Raw genomic sequence first — 24,167 nt, forward strand, 5'->3', positions numbered from 1 at the left:
GTTACTTCTGCTAAAAAAGTATTGCGTACTTTTCAGAACAGGATGCAATAAAGTTAAATTAAATTTGTTTCACTTGATGAAATCATAAATATTTCAGTAATCTAGAAGGACCAAGATATACATTCTTAGAGTGATCTGAACTAAAGGTCCTTCTATAAAGTTTTGCTTTCTACAATTTTTTTACAAAATTGTAATGTTAAAAGGTGTTTCTAATAGCCTAGAGAAAAAGATTCAATAGGTTACAACTATGCACTGCATCACAGAATTAAGCTATCTTATTCCTTAGCTTATCAATTAAAAAAATAGAAACCAAACAGGAAAAATTAAACTGTAATACATTTGACAAAGATGAATTAATGTAAAGATAGATTATGTTGGAGGCCAAACTCCAGTGAGCTGCTGCTGCCTTCACCAATCAACATTCTGCATGGTCATCCTATGAAGCCTGTGATGGCAATTTTTCTTCAGGGAAAGCTGCACCTTGCAGACTGTCAGTCAGTGGAAGCAGCTGTGTTCATTTACTGGTAAAGATGCCTGGTAAAAAGGCTCTGCAGAATAGAGCTCTTTCCCCAGGCAGGGAATGCTTGTGTGGAGGTCAGGTGAAAAGGCTTTTAGGTGGATAGAGAAATACGTATGGACTTGGAGCAAGCCCTTCACCAGAAAATTAATGAATAAAATTAAGAAAAACTGTAACACTGTGAATTAGAGATACTAAATGAATAAGCTTTTAATGATCCAATCTTGATAGAGTTAAATTCCAAAAATGTGAAATTGAAAAATAATTAGAAGTTTTAAAATAAACTGAACTGTGTAATGACCACTGCTTCCTGATAAATAGCAATGACTGCTAACTGTAAACATGACACAGTAAAATAATAACCTTTAGCATGTGAAAGCTATAAGGAAATCTCTGACAGTTGTAATCACCAATTCTGATGAAGAAGTACCCTTTCCATAGTAAATAGCTCTTGGCTGGAATCATTTATTTAATGCTAGTAGAAATATAAAATGTGAATTTGTCTTCAAGAATTGATTCTGCATGGTGGGTGTTGTAGCAGTTTGGTTTAAAATGAGCATCTCCACACTTGGCATAGAACAGAGAAGAGCACTGCTGGCATTTTGAACATAAGCAATAAATCCACACAAACAATTAGTTTCAATAAAATCCAAGGGTATAGAATTATTCAAAATTAACTTATCTCTGTTGTAAGCATAATTTGTATTTCCGCATAATTTCAAATGTTGTCCTGTTTTCCTTAGACAAAGAAAACAAGAACTAATCATCATTTGCACTTTTTGGATTATAAATCTTCTCCCCAGATTGTTGTAGCTTTTTGATTTCCATTTCAATCCATGACCATTAAGGGATTAAAAATTATGAAGGCTTAAAATTTCTTTAAACTGCTTTCAAATTCTCAGTCACTGGGACATTAAATTATTTTTTTAAATGCAGATTTAAAGAGGAAAAACACTGAAAAATAGAAACAAGACCTACAGGAAACCTGCTGCATATACTGAGGAGACACTACAATTCAGATATATTTTCTCACTAATTCACAGCTTGTCTTAAAACCAAAGAACTGGAAATCTTAGTAAAAAGAATTCAAGGTAAAAACGTAGATAACCTTGAGACAGCGAGGTAGCTAAGCATGCTCCTAAGCCTAAAGCACATAAAATGCAAACTCAGGGCACTGGAAATTCCTAAGTATTTTGTTTAATATGATCCATGGGATGGGTGGTAAATATATCAATTGCCATTAACACTTTTTGTGATCAAGAATCACTGTCAGCTGACACAGATACCAGTTTTCTCTCCTTTTACTGGTGGAATCACACCACCTTGTTGTAGCTGATCTTGTAACTAAAACCATCAGGCTGCAGATTTTTCTTCAAAACACCTGCATCATCTCTGCCCATGAGAACCATTCTGCCACCCCAACCTGTCTCATGCCACTGGCAAATTTGCTAAACAAACTCTTTTTCCCCCCCTTTCATCTCTAATTTCAGAACAACAAAGCTGAGGCAAAGAAAGATACAAATCTGCTAACTTTTGCAAGCTATTTTTGGAAGGTTGGAAAAGGAAACTGAAAAGGATGCGGTGCTGATTTTAGCTTATGTGCAATATTTGTCTGAAGTCCTATTCAGGAGCCTGAGAACACATGCTAGATGCTCTCAGGCAAACACTGGATTTGATGGGAAGTTTAAGTTTTGGGCTAAGTGGGGAAAAGGGAGGGAAGGAATTCTTTGTGAGATGTAGTCTTAAGTAAGTAAAATCTTATGAAACAAATGCCAGATATTCACTGCTATTTTAAATATTATTTTGTGGAACTCTAGAGGTGACAGACAATCCACTCAAAAAGTGAAAGTCCATCTCACATGGGAGAGAGCAGAGGGCACTTGATGCCTATCTGGGCAAACATCTTTGAACCTCACAGATCCATCAACCAGATCAGTGGCAATCAGAGCCTTTGCAGGATTTTTATTTCACTGTGTCTCCCAGGTCTTCACATCTTTTAAAGGACCATGATGACTGAGTGGGTCCAAATACCAGCCTGTGCCAAGCAGGCTGGTGGCTGCAGGGCCAGTCCTCGTGCCCCTTGAGCTTTGCCATGGGGTGGGAGGCAGAGCTAAGGAAGGTCTCCCACTGCTGTGAGTCTGAAAGGCACACCTGTGCAAAGGTAACCCTGCATCTCATTTTTTCATTTTCATTTTTCAGTTTTCATGCCCTTCAGAGGGCATGAAAAAAACAAGAAAAGGAAAAACAGAGAGGGAATCTTGTTGATGTGTACAAATATCTGCAGGCAGGGATCAGAGCATGGGCTGGGCTGTGCTCCATGGTGTCCAGCAACAGGACAAGAGGCAATGTGCAGAAACTGATGCCTAGGAAGTTCATCCTGAACATGAGGAAGAACTTCTTTTCCAGAAGGGTAACAGAACTCTGAACAGATTGCCCAGAGAGGCTGTGGAATCTCCTTCTCTGGAGAGTTTCAAAAGCCATCTGAACACAATCCTCAGTAATGTGCTCTGGCAGAGAAGCCAACAGAAAAGATTTCACTCAAAAACTGAACTGCAAATCAACATATGCCACCTTACCTTCCAAATGTTCTGTTGTAACCAGTCCTAGTGCTACCATGAAGGCAATTTTCTGAGGAAAAAATAAACAGGTTAGATTTTCTATTATAATGATCATAGTAAGAAAATAAATATAATTAGCATTGACAGAATAAACCCAGTAAAAGCCTTTTAGAAATGTATCTTATTTGAATGCATAGTAATGTAAAGAACTTTAACTGAAGATTTGCTTGAGATATGCCTGGTTCTCCTTGTATGACTACATAAACTCAAGCAGTTCAAAGATGTCTGAAGTCAATGCTCAATGACTACTGATCTTACACCGCACATGACCAATATTCAGTCAATTCAATCAATTTCACATTGCTAGCTGGATTGCTACTCAGTTCTTAAGTGAAGTAATTTTGTATTATTTTTACAATCTGGACAAGACACACTGCTTTTAGGGGATATGAGCAAGCTGTATGAAGTGAAACAAGTATGAACTGTACAACACTAAACAAGACATCAGAAGCATATTGAAAGTCCCCTCCCATTAAAAAAAACCCAACCAACCAAACAAAAAAACTCCCAGAAATTATTCTTCCCAAGTTTTAAAAATAACATCTTGTGCATGGATTTTAAGACGTATACTGATCCAACATTTTTCCTCAATGAGGAGTGAACAAGCATCTCCTACTGACACTGGTGAGCTCATTTTGCAGCATGAAATCTGATCAAAAATATTATTCACAACACTTCTAAACTATATATGCACAAAACATATCTTCATACCAAAAAAATCTTCAGAACATGCTGATGCAGTGACAGGACAAGTATTTGAGCAGATTCTAAATTTTCTGTCAGTGATTTCTCACTGGAAAACATTTCCTTGCAGAAAGGTTTTGCTGAATGCTTTATCATGTTTTTTTGATGAAAACTGAAATTACACTGTGTTGTTCCAAGCCCAAACTGAACTGAACACCTTGGTTTTCAGTCACATTTGTGGCACTTGTGGGGCTTTGGGGGCCTCCTCTTTCTGCTGTGCTGAATGATCTTGTTGGATTTTCACGAGGTTCAATTCCACAGGAGAGACAATCTGACTGTGAAACTCAAGCTCTTGGGAAATCCAAGCAAGCAAAGCCCACAGTCCAAGTCTGAGGAAGAGTACAAAGACCATAGGAAGATGCAATTATCATACCTCAAATAAAATGTTTAGATTTAGGTCCAACTAAAACACAGTGTTTGAGCAGTAGAAGGTCAAAACATTGTTTCATTCAAAGAGGGTCAGGAGAACATGTTCCAACACTTCCAAGCCAAAATATTAGTCTGACCTTCTTGCTTTGTGAAAAGCTTGATGATTCAACATTTCATTTCAGCTCAGGATAAAATCAACTAGTAAGTCACCAGAACTACAATTTCCTTTTCAATTCTGACTTTCACTTAGTGAAATCATGAAAGCAAAAGCATCCTCATTTTGTAGATGAAAAGTTCTGTTTGGTGGGTTCATCAAAATCAGAGGGTTAGGACTGGACATCTCTACCACTCATGCATCTGTGAAAGTACCTTTGTCAAACAGGTGAACTAACACCCATGTAAGACAGAAATGCTTCCTTTCCACAACCTCAAGAGATTCATATTCTCCAGGTAGATTAAAAAATGGTGGTGTAGAATTTCCTCATTGGCAATTTAGATATATTCACACTGTATTTCTGCCTTCCATATCTGTGGTAATTACACACACGTGTTCATTTGCAAGTCAGACCTTGATTTCAGTAATATTCACTTCTTACATGCCTGAAACAACCAGCCAGGCACAGTGGGGGCCCCACACCTGAAGGAAAATATGAATATTTGATCCACTGTGCAGATCTGAGAAGAAAATTATTCAGCTGAGTAGGATTACAAGCTTCACCTCAGCCCTGTCAAAAGTAACGGTGGCAGGATACTTCTCAGCACTGTGAGCAAAAGTAATGACAATTTTAGGAATAGAACCAGGAAGCTGGAATGGTTAATGAGTGTTTTTTCAATGGAGTGCAGAATTTTTGCATCACCCCAACATTAAACTGTAGGGAAAGCACATATTTTCTGATGCCTCAACTGAAATTTGTGCACTGGAACATTTGCTAAACAATTTCCTCTCTTCATGCTAAAATTGTTCGAATATGTAGCTAACTAAATGCAACATACTTGCTTAAAATATGAAGAGCCATCACAAGTGGACTTGATAATTATCTCATGATTAAACACGGGAAGTGTTATTTTTTATAGTTACTTGAAAGATAGCTCCTTTTAAAAAAATCCCAGTACAAGCTGTATTCTTTTGAACAAGCATATTATATTAACAGCCTATTTGTTTTTATGGGTTTTGCTATTTCACACCTCTGCAGCTGATTGGATTCAATTCAAAATCTGACTTCCACTGCAAAACTTTCATTTCAAATATCACAGGATCTATTGTTTGTCCTCTGTAGAGGAAGTTGCAAAGCCAAGACTTCATTTTCTCCAGATTTTCAATCCAAGCTTAATACTAGCATTTAGTTCACAATTGCCATGTGTTTCTTTTGTGCTTAGGAAAAATTAGAACACCAGTAACTAAATAACCAGCATTTATGGCAGTATTTTTTCTTTTAGGTAAAAATATTTTAGAATGAAAGTGTTGCCAGATAGTTTGCTAATATGAATTGTTAAATGATCAAAACGGTTTTGGCAGAATTCTGTTTCTCTCTGTGTTGAACTCAGGTCTCTTCAAGAAAAAAAGAAAAGATGAAACCCCCCCCAAAAAAATGAACCAAAAAACCACAAAAACCAATGTCCAGGGTATTTTCTCCCCAGAGGAGCAGCTCCCTTCTGTAATTAGCCAATTTCTTTACAGAAGCCATCCTGGTGGGAGAAGGCCCATCACTGGATCCATCACCATTGTTCTCCATCCCCAGCTGTGCCCCACTGATGGGAATGAGTGGGTGGCCTCCTCCTCTTCCTCAGTCCATGATCAGCTTCATTGCTCACCAGCAGGATGACCAAGCCAGGAGCTAAAGACAGTATTTATCCCTGCTCTTCTCTGTTTGTTCAGGTACACTCAGTAATGTGGGATTCCTGGTTATTGCTAAGTATGGTTATTTCTATTTAGCTCATTTCAAATTTATTAAATCCCAGTCTCTCCCACCTAAGTTCTCTACAGAGCCATACTGGAGTTCCTGCCTCAGTTTTCTGCTTTGAGGATAAATAAAAGTGAGAAGTGCCTATTTTCTTTTTAAAAATACCATGCTGTTTTTGCTTTAAACTTAATCATCTGCTTATAAGCCGTGAGTGCTTTCAGAAATACACAGAATGTCTTTTCATGAAGCAAAACAAAGATTTTCATAAAAGCATTTCATTTTGTAATTACATGTTCTATTTATGTCATTACATGTATTTATACTAATTATGATGTTAGTTCTAATTACACTAATTGCATAAATACATGATAATCAACTAAAGTTTACTTTCAAAGAACAAAAGAAATTAACTCTAGACCTACCTATTTATGGCTGTGCCACAAATCTATGAAAAGAACTGTCATAGTTTAGGGCACAGTGTCAGCACCCTACCCAGAAAATTAAGGTTTTTGAGAGCTCCAGTAAACAGGGTAGAAACACTGTCTGTGGTTAGAAAAAGGTTGTTGAGATATTCTAGTTTGCAATGTAAGGAAAATCTTACATTTTTGAATCCCATAGGAAAAGTGTGCCCAGTCCAATTGCCTCCTCCTGCATCTCTCTGGAAGGCTTTTATTCATTATTTTTCCATGGGGAAAAGTAATGAATAAAAAATTGATGTTTTTTCCTAGCATTCTGTTTCTAAGCAGGGCCTACTGGTCTTTCTGCACATAAGGTGCTACAAAACAAAGAAGTTTTTGGAAATACTTGTCTAAACAAAACAGAACTCTACAATCCCATCATTCTGTGGTAATGAAGATTCATGTAAGTGTCAGATTTTAAACTTGAGAGGTTTCCCAAGCATAGTTTTGCAGTGCTTCTACATAGAGCTGTGATATTTTGGGCTAAAATATTTATCCTTAATACTTTTAACCATATGAACCTCCTAAAATGGTAAAAAAATTGACTGCATGCCTCAAGTAACATAATTTATTTTGTAATAATCCTCTTAAACCTACAGCTCCAAGGATGCTTTTGTGCTACACATTTATTAGACTAGTGATGTTTAAGATTTCACAGGAGCTGAGCATTTCCACAAAAGAAGTAGATTCAGTCTGTATAACTTCTCAAACTGCCCTAAAATTACACCTAATATAATGTGAATATACCCAGTCAAAACCCAAAATGTCTGTTAGAGACCCCCATTTCTACAAAGAGTAGCAGTTTATATTTCTAGTTAAAATCAAAACTATAATTCCCAAAAGAGATTTAGTCTCATTACCTGCTTTCTACTCTCTTACCCAATTTAAAGGATTTTAATGTATTTCAGACTAGAATCTGTGTACATGTGGGAAGACATATACCCAGCAAATGCAGGAAACTAATAATACAATCTAAAATGTGCAAGATTCATTAAGAAGAAAATGGTAAAAGCTCAGCTTACAAAAGAAATGTTAATTACACCTCATACACAGCCTCTAAATCTGATGCTGTATGTTTCATAACATAAAAGAAAATATCTTAAGCTTGTATACACCTTTCACAAGAAATCCAGCTACAGCCATGGGGTGCCTAGATTATAATGAGACCTTTAGGTATTATGAGACCTCCAAGTCTTACATTTTGTGACAGTGGAAGGTTTGAATGTGCACCAAGTTTGTGCAAATTTGGTGCAAACCAAATTTGTCAGGGCACTCACTGGCAGAGAAATTACCCTGATTGCAGAGACTGAGAGGAGAGATGAACAGCTGGCAGAACCACAAGCACAAATAAAGTAATCACATATACACAGAGAAGAGCGTTTAGATTTGTCCCCCATAACTTAACCACATTGTAGCTCATTTATTAAAAATTAAAAACATTTAAAAATCACCTCTGGATTTTCCTCCTTTTTCTTTTTGGTAGCAGGCAGTCCCTGAGCTGACTCTTCAGAAGATTTCTTTGTCTCCAGTTTACTTTCTGTCTGGGTTTGGACTTGAGGTTGAATAATGATAACCTAAAAGACAATGTACAAATAAGAGAATTCACTATATGAAACTGGATTTTTTCTGCCTCAAACCTTTGAGTCCTCTTTGAAGGGTTACTTGATACCCTACAAGTAAGAAATGTAAGTCACAAGTCAAAAGCAAAAAACAACAGGATACCTAGGTTAAGGTCCTAAATCCATACTTAAGTTTCTAAAAATTAATTCTTATTAGTGCATTATAAACCTGCTACAGCCTAAGTCTCTTAATGAGTGCCTCTGAAAATTAGGACACTTTCTATTTAGAGGACTTGTGAAAGTGGCAGAGAAGCCATGCTTTAGCACTTGTGTTAGTGATCTTAAGGTCTTTCCTTTGAGTTTATTTTGTGTACAAGTAGAAGAGATGGGATTACTAAACTTCCAAGCTCAGTTTGATCTCAGTCACAGCAGTGTTTTTTCAGGGTTAGTACATGGGGATGGGAAAGAAGGTATTCCTCATGGAACTCAGATCAGACTTCAGTCCTCAGCCTTTACATGTTATAAACAGTGGATGTCCAGTTTTCCATAAACTAAATAAACATTATGTTTTTAAAATTAAATTTAGGTCTTCTTTAGAACCTACAGGAAGTACAACACAAATCTCATTAACACATTTATGGTAGTATATCCAGCTGCTTATATTTAAATTACCACATGAAGATTTACATGATGTAGGTCACATTATCTAGAAACTATTAAATCAAAAGGAATGAATTTCTGCCCACAGAGGTACACATATGACTTCATATCTATAATCAAAAGGACTGTGGAAGCTTCAAAAGGACTTCCCAAGGACTATCACCTTCTAGATAAAGATTATTAGATTTGAACACCAGGCCTTTTCCATCTACTTCATTGCTAATTTTCAACCAATGTCATTTAAGTGTTAGATACATTATTTCAACTCAGTCACTCTAGAAGAGTCAAGAGCATAAAAAGGGATGGTTTTTTTGAGGCAGCTGCCATTTTAAGTAAGAGAAAAATAATTTATGTCAAAGAAATGGGGAAGAGACATCTGCCTTTATTTACCTCAAAAGCCATCCTACATATTTTTTTAGCGCTGTATGAGAATTTGTGCTGCCAACAAGACTAAAAGTAGGAGGATCCCAGTAGTAAATTACAGTGAATGTCTGCCTGATACATTAGCAGCCTGTATGGAATCTGACTCTGGTATAAGAGTGGTGAAGTTCTTGCATTCCAATGCAGAAAAGCAGTACAAAGATGAAAGAAGTAATTCATAGCTTGAATTTTTTCTTTTTACTGATTCATCTCCTGGTCAATTCTGAAACCCTGAGCTCTCATTTCATTTGGTCTTCCTCTGAAAGAGCAGAAGGGAATCTCTGATTTTTTATGTACTCCCCGGTGTCAGTCAACAAATTGAGTATCATTGTGTCACTGAAGATGGGGTCTACAGGAAATGTGAGCCTGTATAGAATTCAGGGATTTTATTCATGAGGATTGGCTTAAGGAAAGAGAAGTTCATTTTAACAGAAGGTCCTGCTAATATCAGTCTACATAATGATGTGTTTTGTCCCCAGTAAAAAACAAGCTTGTACGCCGATAAAAGCCCACTAGCTTCTCTGTGTCCATGTAAGAATTGTCCCATTGCTTTCTGATTATTTTCTTTGAGAATAACCACTGACAGCACTCCCAGGGCAATATTTGCTGACAGCTGCAGCACAGCTGCTGTGTCTGCTGCCCGGGGAACTCACCTTGCTGTCGGCACTGATGAGGAGCGGCTGCACTTTGATGCTGTCGTTGACCACCGAGACAGCGGCGCTGGTGCTGATGGGAGCTGCATTGCTGGGGGACGTGGAGATGATGGCATAGGCCACCCCAGCGCCACTCAGAGGGGATGACAGGGCTGCAGGCTCGGTGACGCTTTGGGACGGGCTGCTGTGCGTCTGTCCATGGCTGACGGTGTTGTTGGCGGTGGGGAGGGCAGGGCTGGGGTTTTTGATGCTCACTATGGTTGCCTTCTGGAAGGTGGGAGGCTGCTTGGAAGGTTGGTCTCTGCACGGGGAGATTGGGAGGCTGTCTGGAATCAGGGTCTTTGGCCTAACCTACAAACAGAGAGCCAGGTGTTATTAGTGAACAAACACTGCACACCATGTGTTCTGCCAGTGGAATCTCTAATTACATTCACCATGGACCAGGAACATCTAGAAAAACAGAATGGAGCAACTGCAACTAGCCACCACTTATAGATATATTCCCAGCTCTTCTCAATTGGGTCATTTTGAAGTTCTTAACTCACTGCAATGCTAAACAATCAGAAGAGAAGAAAGTCAAATCCTTATTTTGATCAGCTCACATCCATACAAATGCTAGTCAAGTCACATCCAGTTCTCTCTGCTCATACCTGCAGCACAGCTCCTGTGTTTGCTGCCCATGTGTAAGCCAAAGCCTTTGCACAGAATGGAAAACCCAGATGCAAAAAATTCCTGTTCTGAAGGACACAACACTTTTGCTATGAATTAAGGAGAAGGAGCTGAATCTTTAAGGGAGTTGTGGGAAAGCATTTACAGGGACAGTAAAGTATATGCTTTTATGCTGCTGGGTTGGTCAATGAACATCCTCATATGTTTAAGACATGCCATGTCAAATGGAGAGGAGATCAGTCACACAATCACTTAACTCACAAAAAAATAAAGAAAAAAAGAGAGGCATACAAGAAACCCACAACCACCAAGCACCATATTTTGTTGCAGTAATTAAAGAGCTAACTTGCAGCTGTGGGTGGATGCAGGAGGAACTTCCATGAATGGAAGAGGACACTTTGCCCTGCTTTGCAACAGCTGGGGCTGTACCCAGAGCCATGAATGATAGCAGCAATCAATTGTTTTCAGCTAACGTGATGTGTTTCCAGTGGTGTAATTAACATTACCCAGTCAACGTGGCTCTGCCTTAACAACATGTTAAGTACAGTTCCAGGATTGAAAATAAATAATTTAAAATGCTTCACATGGAGTTAACTTCACTCCCAGCTAATTCGTTAACACAGCTGATAAAACAGTCAGTTCCCTCCGTGCTTATTTAGTCCTGTCACTTCCTGCACCTTCCATACTGTGAAACAAAATGACAAGCTCCAACAGACAAACACGGGAAACAGCTGCCTGTGTCACCACGCTGGAGTCTACAGGAGCCCTTCAAATCGTGCCAACTTCAATCTTCAGCCTATGTAAGCAATTTTAAAAAAATGCAGGGATTTACTGGTGTGCAGAAAACCATCTCTTAAGGTTGGCCATCATCCCCTGTTGTGTCAAGAAGGAACCATACCCTTTTGTTCCCACAGCAAATATTAAGGGCAGCAACACACACGTTGCCAGCTCTCTGGGTCTCAGTAATTTGCCCCTCAAATATCAATAGGAGCCCTGTGGACACCCACAAGCCTACTGGGGAAAGGCATCACAACAATAATGCCCTGGAGAGATGCGTCTTAGGTTGGCAGCATTTCTCACAGCTCAGGGTGAGGAAAGAAGCCTCCCCCATGGTGCTCTGCAGCACTGTGTTAATTTGTCCCAGTTCTGTCCTCCCCATTGGCCTTCCCTACCCCTTTTACCCTCATATGTTCATATTTTGGTAAGTTCCCCCTTCCCTGCTTTCCCATTGGTTTATGTAACCCCACCTATCCACCCTGGCATTCCCTATCCCTGTGTTCTGCCCCTGAGCCCTCAGTTCATTGGGTCCCTGATGCTCTTCTCCATCCCCTCTTTCCTGGTATTTATACCCTGGGCCCTCCTTTGTCTTTGTCTTTGGCCCCCTGGACCTCTTCAGCGTTGCCTGAAATAAAGCATGTTGGAACTGGACACCTGGACCCTCCCGTGTCCTCACTGCTGAGCTGCTGCGTGTCTGTGTGTCTGTCTGTGTGTCTGTGTGCTGCTGCTCTCCTGGCTCCCACCCCTTGGCACAAGATGCTCTCAGGGAAGGTTGCGTCCACCACCACCATGGACTGCAACAGCGCCCTGAACACCTGAGCAGCGCAAAAGCAACATCAGAGCCACAGTCCTGCGTGGGACAGTCACATTTCCAGCAGTCATGGTAGATGGAAAGGTAAGGAGGAGGTTTGCCCAAGGTCCTGCAGACTTGTGCAGAGCCAGGAAGCCACTGTGCTCAGCTTACAGCTTCGGGGTGGCACTGGGAAGCCAGAGAGACCTGCTGTGAAATGATGGAAAACTACACAGAACTCCAACAAACCACAGTCAAAATACCCTGACAGTAACTGAAGGGTTCTTTGCTCATTTTCTTTATGCAATGATTATCTGACTGGCTTAGTTAAGATACCAGACAAATACCTTGGTCAAGTAGTTTTAGGGAGGACTCTGTACTTAACTTCATATCCATGATTAGTTAATGGTCTTATTTTCAAAAGGAGTGCACAAAGCATTGGTCTAAACCCATCAGTTCAGGAGTTTCTCTAACCAAAAACTGTCGTGTAGTCTACCAGGATCTACTGTATCTGTCACTCTTAATTGCACTTCTATATTTAATCAAAAGTCTAATTAAAACTAAATGCCTACATATAGGCATTATAATATAGCTATATAATATCTTTTAATATGTAATTATAGCTATATAATACAGCTATATAATTATATTTTCTACTGCATGATGCAATACCTCAGTGAATCCTACACACACTCATAATACACATCCTGCAAGTTATGTCTGAACATATTTTACTTTGCTGTAAAATAAGCTCTTCCTGCATAGATAACTAAGCAAACTTAATTTTCCAAAATACTAAATTCTTTATAAAGTGCTGCATACTGAAGTTATCTGATAGGACACACCAAACTGTTACATCACAGAGCATATGCTGGGCACTTTCTGCCACCATGTGATACAGAAGAGGGATAGCTGCTTTCATGGACTAAGCCTCTGAAAACTCCCTGCTAAGTTTACCTAACCTTGGGAGACCATATTTATTTGCAATTACAGAACAATAAAAAGGGTTGACTACAGAAACAAAAGTTTCAACTTTTAACTCCTGAGTTAAAGTTAAAATAATTTAAAGTGAAAATAACATTTATTTCAAGGACCTGCAAGTGTGAATCCAAACCAGAAAGCAAACGTAGAAGCCCCTTGTGCTCCAACACCTATGAATGTTCCCCTCAGAATATAAACAACAAGAATAAACATTTAATAAATGGCTACATGAAAGACCTTTGGCAGTGTCACCTAAAATCCCAAACTGCTACAGTTATTAGTGGAGATAAATGGTATCAACTAGGAAGAGAAAAAATAAGAAGGAAAAAGGCAGCATAAATTCCCTTCCCTCATGGCAAAACTGTAGCTTAAATTTGGAAGATGAAAGGAGGACAGTGGCACTAGCAAAAGTTTGGAAGCTGGCAATTACTGACAAAGAGGTAGAATAAAACTAGGGCAGGATAGGGAGTGCACTGCACACAGTACCAAAAAGTAATTTCCTACTGAAAGTAGCACAGGTTGGATGACACCAGTTCCTGTCACAGGAGTTGCAGAAATAAAAGGCACCAAAGTTGAGCAAAAGAGAAGAAAAGTGAAAGAAAAATAAATAGCATGTATGTTACCAAAAGAACACTTAAACTCTTGGCAAGTGCTGCAAGTAACAATTCTCCTGTAGGCTCAACCCCTCTTTTCCCAAGTATCTTTCATTTAACTTCTGACAGCTGTCAAAACAGAATGTGATACTAGCAGGGCTCGAAATGCAGCAGAGAGAGCTGCTTCTTGAATATAATGATTTCCTAAACCCATGTTGTTCTTGAGTTTCCTCCATACCCACACTAACAGAAACATTTCATTTCCTGTGGCAATGTTCAGGCTGCTACTCCTCAGATAGCTGCAGGTGAGCACATTTTTCAAGGAGATATTCTCAAATCCGAGCACTCACTAGGTGGCAGCTGTCTGCTTTTCAGACACAGAAATAAGAGAGCACCCAATCCTGTGAGATGTACAGAGTGCTCTTTTGTTCAACAACTTCTAATTTAATATATTTTAAAGAGTTTCAGGTCAGGAAAGAATCAGCTCCTGTGACTAACATGACTTCTTGTATATCCCATATTATTAAGCTTCATCCAGATGTCCCTGTATGAAGCTCAAAAGGCTGGGACTGGGTTCGGGTTCTGTTTGTTGTTAGAGCCAAAGTTGTTATTGTTGTTTGTTTGTTTGTTTTATTATACATACTAGTAAAGACCTGTTATTGCTATTCCCATATCTTTGCCTGGGAGCCCCTTGATTTCACGATTTTGATAATCCAGAGGGAGGGGGTTTACACTCTCCATTCCAAGGGAAGCTTTTTCTGCCTTCCCTAGCAGACACTTGTCTTGTAAACCAAGACAATCCCAACAGGTGAGCCACTCACCTGCTGTAGAAAAGAAAAATAAGGTAAGAAAGAAAACCTCTTACAAAAGAAGTCCTCAAGATCCAACCTATAGAGGTATAGGGAAAAAGGAAAAGGGAGGAAAGTCACACAGTTCCTTCAATCTCTGTGGGCACTCCTATGTAGTCCTAAAGGACAGGATTTAATTAGAACAGTTACATCTGTGAAGATCTGCAGGTGATATGAGAATTGTTAAGGGCATTTCTGGCAAATGTGTTCTCCCTCAGGCCTAGGAAAGAAAGGAAGTTAACATGGAGTACTTCAATTACGAATCCAAAAGGGATCGCTGTGATCCTCCAGTTCATCGGCTGGACATATAATTTCTCCCAGAAACTGAAGACTGATTTCAAAAGAAAATACTAAAGACTTCTTAATGATGAGCTCCAGTAAATTGTTAATTTTGTTGGGTTTTTTTTTTTATGCTCGTGACTGGCATTTTATAGCAAGGTTGAATTTTCCTAACTTCAGCTTCCAGTCCCTGGATCTTGTTCTAGCTTTGTCAGCAACACTGAAGAGCCTTCCCCTTCCCCTGTATCAGATATCAGCTGGATCATGCTCAGCATCCATCAGCCCTTCATACTAGCAGGGCCCATCTGTATGAAAGTAAGTTTTTCAGCTCAACACAATATCACATTGCCTTTGAGAGAAAGACCATTATTCACACTTTATTTTCACTTCACCCTTGTACTCAGAGCTTGAAAACAAAAACTCAAAATGGATTTGGCACAATTCATATGTCACAGAGGCAAAGTGCTGGGAGCAGCAGCCAGAGCTTTCATTCTTGAAAACTTTAGAGGATTACACAGAAAACATTAGCAATGGCTGATAAAATGAGTGCAATATGGGGTAATCATATCCTTCACCAGAATGAACAGATGCACACTGACTTCAATAAAGCTGGGTCTATTTGTGCCAGCTGAGGACTGACTCCCTCCCTCTTCTTTTTTGATCAGTAAAAATTAGGCAAAAATAAAAATTCTCCTTAAATTTACAGCAATGACACTCCCTAAAATCCAGGTTGCCCCATTCATTCAAGTACAAGTATTTGCAGCTTGGTTCATTTTTAGTTCCTTTCCCAATAAGCTCCTATTATCTTCAGTCTGCTCTAGGACCACTGTCAAAATAAACACAGTTTATTTTCTTCCCACAGGGAAGATTTCTTTCTTTTCTTCCTTCCCCTTGATGGGGCTACATAAAAAAGAAGTTACTCTTCATTGTGGAAAGCCCAGGCAAGATGACCCAGAATAAGTGAATCCCATGTTCACGTACAACTTAGGCCTCTCTTTAGCATATCCCTGGAATATTAGCCTGTGAACCTGCAGAAGGATGTTGTGAAATTCAGGGCAGAACCCAAGGAGCAGCTCCAGCCCACATTTTCAATCCTGTTATTCTGGATGGAGCAGACCAGGGAAGAAACCTTAATCTGATCACAACAAAATTGAGCGAAATTGAGCAGAACTTCAGCAAGGGCAGAACTGCAATAAGCCCCTCGAAACAAAGCCTGGTCTCTCAGTTTACACACACCACCACCCAGGAGTCACTCAGCAGTATTTTCACGTGTGTTCAAATTGCACACACTCCATCAGGCATCTCCCAGGTGCTGTGTACCTGCCATGATTTGGTATTTCAGTTGTTAGTCATGGACTGCTAACTTAAATGTAAAGGTGACATGCAGCTAATAGAACTCCTGGGCAGTTTTTTTAAGAAGGCAAAACAATCTAACTTAGTTTTTCTTCTCCTTCATCTTTGCTTGATACTACAGAAATGGATGTTTTGCTGAGAAGGACGTTTGAGTGGGAATCTGCCAGCTCTGCTTTTTGTGGAGGTCGGCATAAGGCAGTCAGGTGGGAGCTCTTTATTAAAAATGTTATCAATGTTTTGAACACTGGGTTGGTTTTACATGGCTTGGTTTTTTTGGTGAGGAGGGAAGAAGCCAGCCACAGAAGTGATTTTTCTGTGGGAAGCTGCTAGAAGCTGCATGCCTGACAAACCAATAGCAGGCTGGCTCTGAAAACAGACATGCTGCTAAGCCAATTGATGCAGTTAGTGACACGTCTGTGATGACATATTTAAGAAAGAAAAAGCATGTACAATTCCTCTTTTTTCATTTGAGGTGTAGGGAGGTGGCTGCCAGAGGGGCCATCCCCCCAGGGGCACTGGGAGCAGCAGACCAACTTTGCCACAGATCAGCCTATTTCTTCTACAGTACACGGTGCCATCCCAAAACTTATGTCTGTTTCTAGGAGTTGTTTTCCTTCCAAGAAATCTTCCAGATGCCCTATTACTAAGGAAGCCAGGAGTAGTACCTGAGTTTGGTACACACGTGAAGAGGAGCAGCAACTACCAGTAGAAATGTGCTCATAAGAACTATGACATGAAATTTTAAAATAGGACTGTGTTTTTAACATTTGGGAACATGTGGGGACTCTGGCTGGGCTCACATGGTACCCAGTGAAGAATAAACACAAACCAAGATAACAGAGCTTGTCCCAGGGCAGCCCAGTGACCACATTCAGACACACATTAAAGTATCAAGGTTTGAAAGGACAGGTGTCTGCTGAGGAAGGCAGGAGCCTCCCCTGAAATGGAAAATGTAAAGCTCTCCCTCTGAATTGTTATAATTTTGAAAATAAGGGGGCTCTCATCAAAGATATGGGAGCATGAATAACAGTACTTCACTAGGGAAGAAAAGAAAATAAAAATAAAATAAACAATGTAGTAATACAAAACAACATTGACAAAGTCAGAATAGACCTGACACCCTGTTGGTCAGGGTGTTGGTAGCAGTCCCATTAAATGGTGGCTGTAGCCCTCCTGGAGTGACAGGGTTGGTTCTGTTGGAGCAGGGATCCTGTAGAAAGGAGGAGTATTCCCCTGAAGGTCCTGTGGTGGTGTAGATGAGCCTGGTCTTCCACTGGGAATCCAGTGGAAAAGGCTGCTGTGGTGCTCCAAATCTCAGATTATATCCAGGTAGGAATGCTTGGCTTCTCCCTCTGGGCGGAGCATCTCCCAATGGGATGATGTCATTTTATCAGCCATGCAGCGACACTCAATGGCCCATGAACAGGAAATATCTCCCAGCAGGGAGGATGGGTTGTGGAAGAGATAAAGAAAACTGCCCAATTAACAGAAGATAACTGCCACACACTCATTTCCAACCTAAGCATAAAGTCACTGCAGAAGATAAAATCTAAGCAGCGTCTGACAACAGAACTTGGCAGAGTTGGCTGACACATACATATTTTACCTGAGGCCCTGTGAGTACCTGTTTGTTTTCACCACTAACCTGTGTGATCCCTCCAATGCAGACACTCCTTTGTTCGAAGCAGCAGTGTCATGAGCAAAGCCATCCCAAACCGTGCCTTCAACCAGCATGGAAAGATAAATCAGATTACAATTCTATCTCTCTGACCTAACTGCCATTCAAAATATCACAGTTTCTCCATTAATTTGAGTGAGGACTGGACTAGGCCCAAATTACTGGCAATAAAACAGGGGATTAATTTTAATATTTTTACCTTTTCACTTAAAATCTTCCTGTTGAAGCACAGACAATCACATTCACATGTACCTCTAGGTGGCTACAATGCAACTTAGATTTGTCTGTAAACCAGTTCAAAATAAGCAGAATACTTGCTCTGCAGCTGGATATTGGAACTCAACCTGAGAGAATGCCACCCCCTCCTTAGAGCAGATGGTGCCATAAGGAAGAGGAATAGCTCCAGAGTAACACAGTGTTTAAGGAGAGGACCTCCAGGATTTTCTTCTTAGAGCGCAGTGGAGAGTCTGCAGTTTCAAAGCATCTAGTCAGCTGGAGACCTCAAAGACCAAAGAAGAGAAAGGCTATCTGGAATTAGATTCTCAGACATCACAGCTCACTTATTTGATGAAAGCAAAAATACCTTCATATTTAGGGAAAAACCAACCAACCAAACAAAAAAATCCTAAAAAAAACCAAAACAAAACAAAACAAAACACCAAAACCCCCACAAATGTCTGCCAAAGAAGCTTGTTTTGGCAAATAATGAATGCCTAAAATATTGTTTGTATTGCATAAAGAACTTGTAAGTAATGTTTGTTTGCTCACCGCTTAATTAGCAGTTCTAAGTGATGGGATTTTGCTGCCACTTGTGAATGTGCAAATTTTGAAACTTCATTCCCCAGATGGAAAAGCTTCCAGGGGGTCATATCATAAACCCATTTAAATGAACAAAACAAATGACAAGTATCTCTACTAATGTGGAAAATGAGGGAGCTGTATGGATTATTTTATGTAACTCTTGTTAAATACCTTATTTTACTTCTGTGGTATGATTTTGTTTGCATAGGGGTAAATCAAAAGAGGCTGTCAAGATGAGGAGCACAGAACTGTCAAATATATAAAACCCCTTTAGACATGATGAGGCCTCAAAATGGAGGAGCCTCCTCTTTCTGTCCAGCCAGAATGGTAATATTTATGCCTATCTGTAAATCTGAAGAGAATCTAAATCCCAAAGAAATAATGAGACTGGCCAAAAGGAGAAATGCCAGGGAGCAGTTGGTGTGCTTTTTTTTAGTTATTGTCATAACTAGATTTGTCACAACTTCACTGTCACAACTAGACTTGGCAGACATGGAGGCTGAGGAAGGTTCCATACCTTCCAGAACAAAACTGAGCCACAGATAACATCTGAGTCTGGACACTACTTTCATTCCCTGTGAAATATTCCAAATTCTTGGTAGAGGAGTGATGAATACGGTTCTGCTGTCCTAGTAATTTGCTGTTACATAGGCAAACAAAGTAAAGGTTTCAGCAGGTGCCAAACCCAGCTGGACTCAACTTGTTGGTATGCTTAGGAGATGGGAATTTGCATCTCTGAAAGGCAGCCCTAGAATGGCAGGATCGTGCCAGTAACTCAGAGCAAGGTATGGGGCCTTGCCTGTCACCCATGGGGACAGAAGGAGGTTAGTGGCCAGCCTGGTCAGTGACCAAGTCTGATGAATGAAACTGAGGACATGGACTGTGACTGGGTTTAATTCTGCACGATTTCCAGCTCCTACTGGAAGATAATATACACCTCTTAATTTCCAAAATAATTTTTTATTAGGTGCTTGTTTTCACAACACTACAAGGAAGAAGGAGGAGATGCTTTTTACCATAATACATGTGTGGTATCACATGGCCTTGCTTCCTGGAATTTTTATATTTCCATATGAAGTTTCCAGTTTTCCTGGACCAGAGCAGTGAGGGCCACAGTGGGAGACATATATTTATACTTAATAATCATTAATGTGAAGAGCAAACCATAGAATTGCAGCAAAACACCTATTGAAAATGACATCCAAAAATTTTGAGAAAGAGGATTGAAATGGGGAATAAAGTGCATAGTTATAGAAACAGTGATTGGTGTTCACAAAAGAAGACAAGTTTGAAACATTTTAAAAAACAGTGAGTGCAGCTCTCCTTTCACTCTTGCTCAGAGAATCTTTCCTCAGTCTGGCACCTGGGTTAGCTGGACCAAAACTTTGTATTGGGATAGACAAGGCAAATAAGTCAGTGAAACAGAACGTGGGGTTAGATCTTGAACAGGAAGGTTAACACTGCCACCAGTTCTTTTAATTACAGAATTGCAGATTTTCACTTTGATTTGTGATTCAACTTTAAAGCATAAATTTACATTCCACCATATGTATTTTGCTCTTCCACAATGAATCTGCATTACTTTTTATAGCTTTTCATTGTGCTATCAGTACACACCCAGAAGAATTATGTTTTTCATGGACTGAAGAAAAACACAACTCTGCAAAATCAGTGTGCTGATGAACCCACCCAGGCCTGGGCAGTAGACAGAAGCAGAGAATATATACAAAATGACACAAACCCCTCTTTGAAAGTGTATTTTGTACCTGAGGTAGCACTGCTGGTCCTTGTCCTGCCAACCTCTGCAAGGAGCTGACCTGAGGAACCTTAATGGGCACTGCAGTGATAGTTCCCAAAGCCTGTTGGAAGAAAAACATTTGAACACAGCTTAAAACAATCGTAAAGCTTTCCCAGACAGAATCTCTGTGAGCCAGCAGTTCCCTTCCAGTTCTGTTTCTCTTCCCATCTGCCCTGGCTGAAGGCTCTCTAGGAGGCACCAAACTGTTTTCAAAAAAGATCTGAAATGCACCACAATGACGTGTATTGGTACAATGATGCATTTCATGGCAGCCAGGGTCACAAAGAGATATTTGCTGTGCCTCAGGAAATAGTAAATACTGAATTATTAAAATGGAAAGCTGCCTATAAATCTACTACAGCACACTGCCACACAACATTCAGCTGACACCCATTTGGGCCAACAGAGCATTTATTACTACCCATGCTTATTTTTGTTACTCACCCTTTTCTTAGTTGTACACTAAATTTATTCAAAGCTTATTTAAGATAGGATGGAAAAAGCAGATAACTTATAAATTTATGATTGGGCCATATATGTAGAGAAGACAGCTAACTTTTCCCATTCAATGTCTTTCATCCCTGATTTCAATTCACAAAATCATGGAATGGCTTGGATTGGAAGGGACCTTAAAGATCACCCAATTTCACCCCCCAGCATGGGCAGGGGCACTTTCCACCAGACCAGGTTGCTCCAAGCTCCATCCAATATGGCCTTGGACATTTCCAGGGATGGGGAAGCCACAGCTTCTAACCAAAAGTTCTAAAAATACTTTGGTTTATTGGCCAATATTCTTTGGGCAAGGTTTTGTAACTTCTATCTAGCATTTTGTTATCACTGCTGGGATGACACAGAAATATAAGCAAGCATATGACTGTCATTATAACAGCAAGAGACACTTAGTCACCAAACAGAGAATCTTACCAGGCTGTTAGAAATAGCTAATATGGAGAAAAATATAGATTCAACTCAATTTCTCTAAATTTAACTCTGCTGTAAACCAAGAGTTTGGATCACAGCCAGCAAGATAAAATATGCTATTATTACCTCAATCTGGTAATGAAATTTGTCAGTAGAAAAGAAACTATAACATAATCAGCTCAAGGAAAGTGAAACTGTGTCATATCCATACTGATATGTTCTCCTCAGACCTCACCCACAGAGTGGCAAAACAGTCTATTTCATTCTGTCTCCAGTGTTTGATAAGAAATAACAAGTGTATTCAGGCAGAATATTCTTAATAAACTTCTCCTACAGCATTTATATTTTTTATACCTCTGCTACTCCTGTCAGAGACATTTGGGGGTGTGATGTTGCATATTCAGGAAAGATTAACATTTGAGGATTTGTCTGATTAAAACAACAAGGAGAGCTGAACAGTTTAAAACATGCAAGACAATTTTTCTTGAGTACTCGTGGATTACCAGTGCCCTGGATTATCCATGGAAAAATATACTCCATTAAAATTCTGTCTCAAGCCAAGAGAAGAGGGAAAGGGGGCTGAGAGAGCAGCATTTCCATCCATGGATGACAACACAAGTAAGTTACACTTTCCTTTAGAAATTAAGGATCTGGCAGCAGGGTGAGGAACAGAAGGGGGTATTTCTCCCACAGTTTCCTTATGGGGTGATACATGGACTAAAAACAAGGGGAAGGATCTGACTGAACAACTTCACTGCCCTCACACATCAGCAGGAATACCATGATGAGCTACTGCATTCTGGGGAGAAGGAGAAATTAAGCTGCCACCTACTGCTGTGGGCATTTATTAGACTCATCACAACTTCCTGCTTAATATTAGAACAAACTGTAATCAATTCAGCCCAGATTCAGACTTTTTAGGGTAAATACCAAAGTGAACTTTCCAATTCATGCTACAGAAAGTTTATCACATGTAGGATCTATATTTTCCTACTGTCCCAAATAAAATTTCTTTTACCACAAGTGAAGTCCAAGGTCTACTTGGAAATACCAGGGACACCACTACTTCTCCTGGGCTGCACAGATACCCTCTACAGAAAGTTAGAAATAAAAAGTTCTGCCTTCTGGAAAGTTGTGCTTTAAAGGCTGCTGCCTCTGACCTTGCAAACACACATTCTAATATTCCTATTCCTACAGATACACAAGGATTTGCAAAGATTTCCAAACTGGACAGCAGAATACGCGGTGGTTGGCACGGTGGTGTTCAGTCCAAGGTTGCACTTGATGATCTTGGATGTCTTTTCCAACCTTAATGATTCTGTGATGCCATTAAAATACAAAGAGTCGACACGGAATGAAATTGGGAACTGATTATAAAGATAAGAGTCAAATTACTACGATGTTAAGTAAGATCAAGGGATCAATTGTTAAGATGCACAAAAAACTCCATGTCTGAGCAAAAAAGGTCTTCTCTTGTACTACTTTAAATATCTCCAGGGTATAAAAAACCAACCAAGCATCTAGAACAGAATGACTGTCTGTCCTGTGAGGAAGGAGGTCTTGTCAGCCCCTGGGTGCACTGCTGGGCCAGTTATGGTTCAGGTTTCAAAACAGTGAATGATTGAGACAAAAGCAATGAGAGAACAAACAAGAAACACGACAAAACTACTCTGCACTGTTTCCTCAGCTTCACTTGAAGGCAAAGTCAGGAGGAATCATCTGTGGGTAGTGGAGAAATGAACTACTGTCACTTTTGTCACCTGCACTTTCAAAAATTTAATCAGGTTTATTTTCCTGAAGGAGCAGTTCTGCAGCAAACACAAAAGTACAAAACCAAATAATGGCACTCTTAAGTTATGAAATTTTCAGTGACAAAGATGCAGCCTTCCCTTTATAAATGATTTTATAGTAAGGATCTGTTATTGAATATTCAAGGAAACAATCTCAGTATAGAAATCATATGGCCAAGGATAAAATCAGAACTTCAATCTCATGTTAATATTAGCATGGGATGTTCAGTATGTTCAGACAGAGAGAGATGTAAGAATCGATTTTATTTTTCACTATTTACATTGTTTTGTTACTATTTCCCAGCTTGGGCAATAAATGGTTCCAGCTATTCAAGAATTCAATGACCTCTGTACTTTTCCTGTAACACATTTCATCTCTTATGTCTGGGTACTTTGCCTAGGTCAGTATTATTGTCTCCATTTTAGTGATTAAAAAAGTCTAGATTTAGAGGTAAAATGATAATGGTCAGGGCTAGATTGTTGTGCAGGTGGAAATTCCAGTGTCTAATCCATGTGACTGATTATCCTCATCTCATCCATGCATAGAGACCTTCAACCAAGTGGCCTAATTTTTAGGCAGACCAGAATGTCTCCATGACAATGAGTGAACAAAGTGAAGGGAATCAAACAGGGAATCCCAGTTGTGCTCTCTGCAAGAGAGGTGCCAGAATGGGTGGTTGGGCAGTTTGTCTCTGGGTACAATTTACACTGATTTGTTCTTGTTCAAGCTGTACATAAACATAGGAAAAGAAATGGGAAATAAAATCATAAGTGTCTTTATCTGATGCTCTTGGCCACACAATGAGAACTGGACAAATTTCCCATGGCTCAAGCTATGACATGTCAAATCCTGCTCACATTCCCCTTCATACATCAGCTCAAGTTAGGCCCTCAGCTCAAGCCCGTGGGCTTCAGGAGGTTACTAATCAAGATACCTCCCCAACAAACAGAAAAATAAACTTTTGTTCCTCCTGTTTTCATGCCCCGACT

The 24,167-nt window shown here is 39.7% G+C and overlaps 1 protein-coding gene across 3 annotated transcripts in view; it reads right to left on the reverse strand.

Annotated features, from left to right (window-relative positions):
* Positions 1-24,167, reverse strand: part of PHF21B (PHD finger protein 21B) — a 140,877-nt gene that overhangs the window by 16,148 nt on the left and 100,562 nt on the right. For all 3 annotated transcript variants that reach the window (XM_066549938.1, XM_066549940.1, XM_066549939.1), the window contains 4 exons: positions 20,435-20,527; positions 9,900-10,250; positions 8,059-8,181; positions 3,094-3,145 (listed from right to left, as the gene is read on the reverse strand). In XM_066549938.1, coding sequence (XP_066406035.1) covers positions 3,094-3,145; positions 8,059-8,181; positions 9,900-10,250; positions 20,435-20,527 — 619 coding nt within the window. The remainder of the gene's footprint in view (positions 1-3,093; positions 3,146-8,058; positions 8,182-9,899; positions 10,251-20,434; positions 20,528-24,167) is intronic.

Source organism: Molothrus aeneus, chromosome 5 (genome assembly GCF_037042795.1).
Source record: "Molothrus aeneus isolate 106 chromosome 5, BPBGC_Maene_1.0, whole genome shotgun sequence".
NCBI lineage: Eukaryota > Metazoa > Chordata > Aves > Passeriformes > Icteridae > Molothrus > Molothrus aeneus.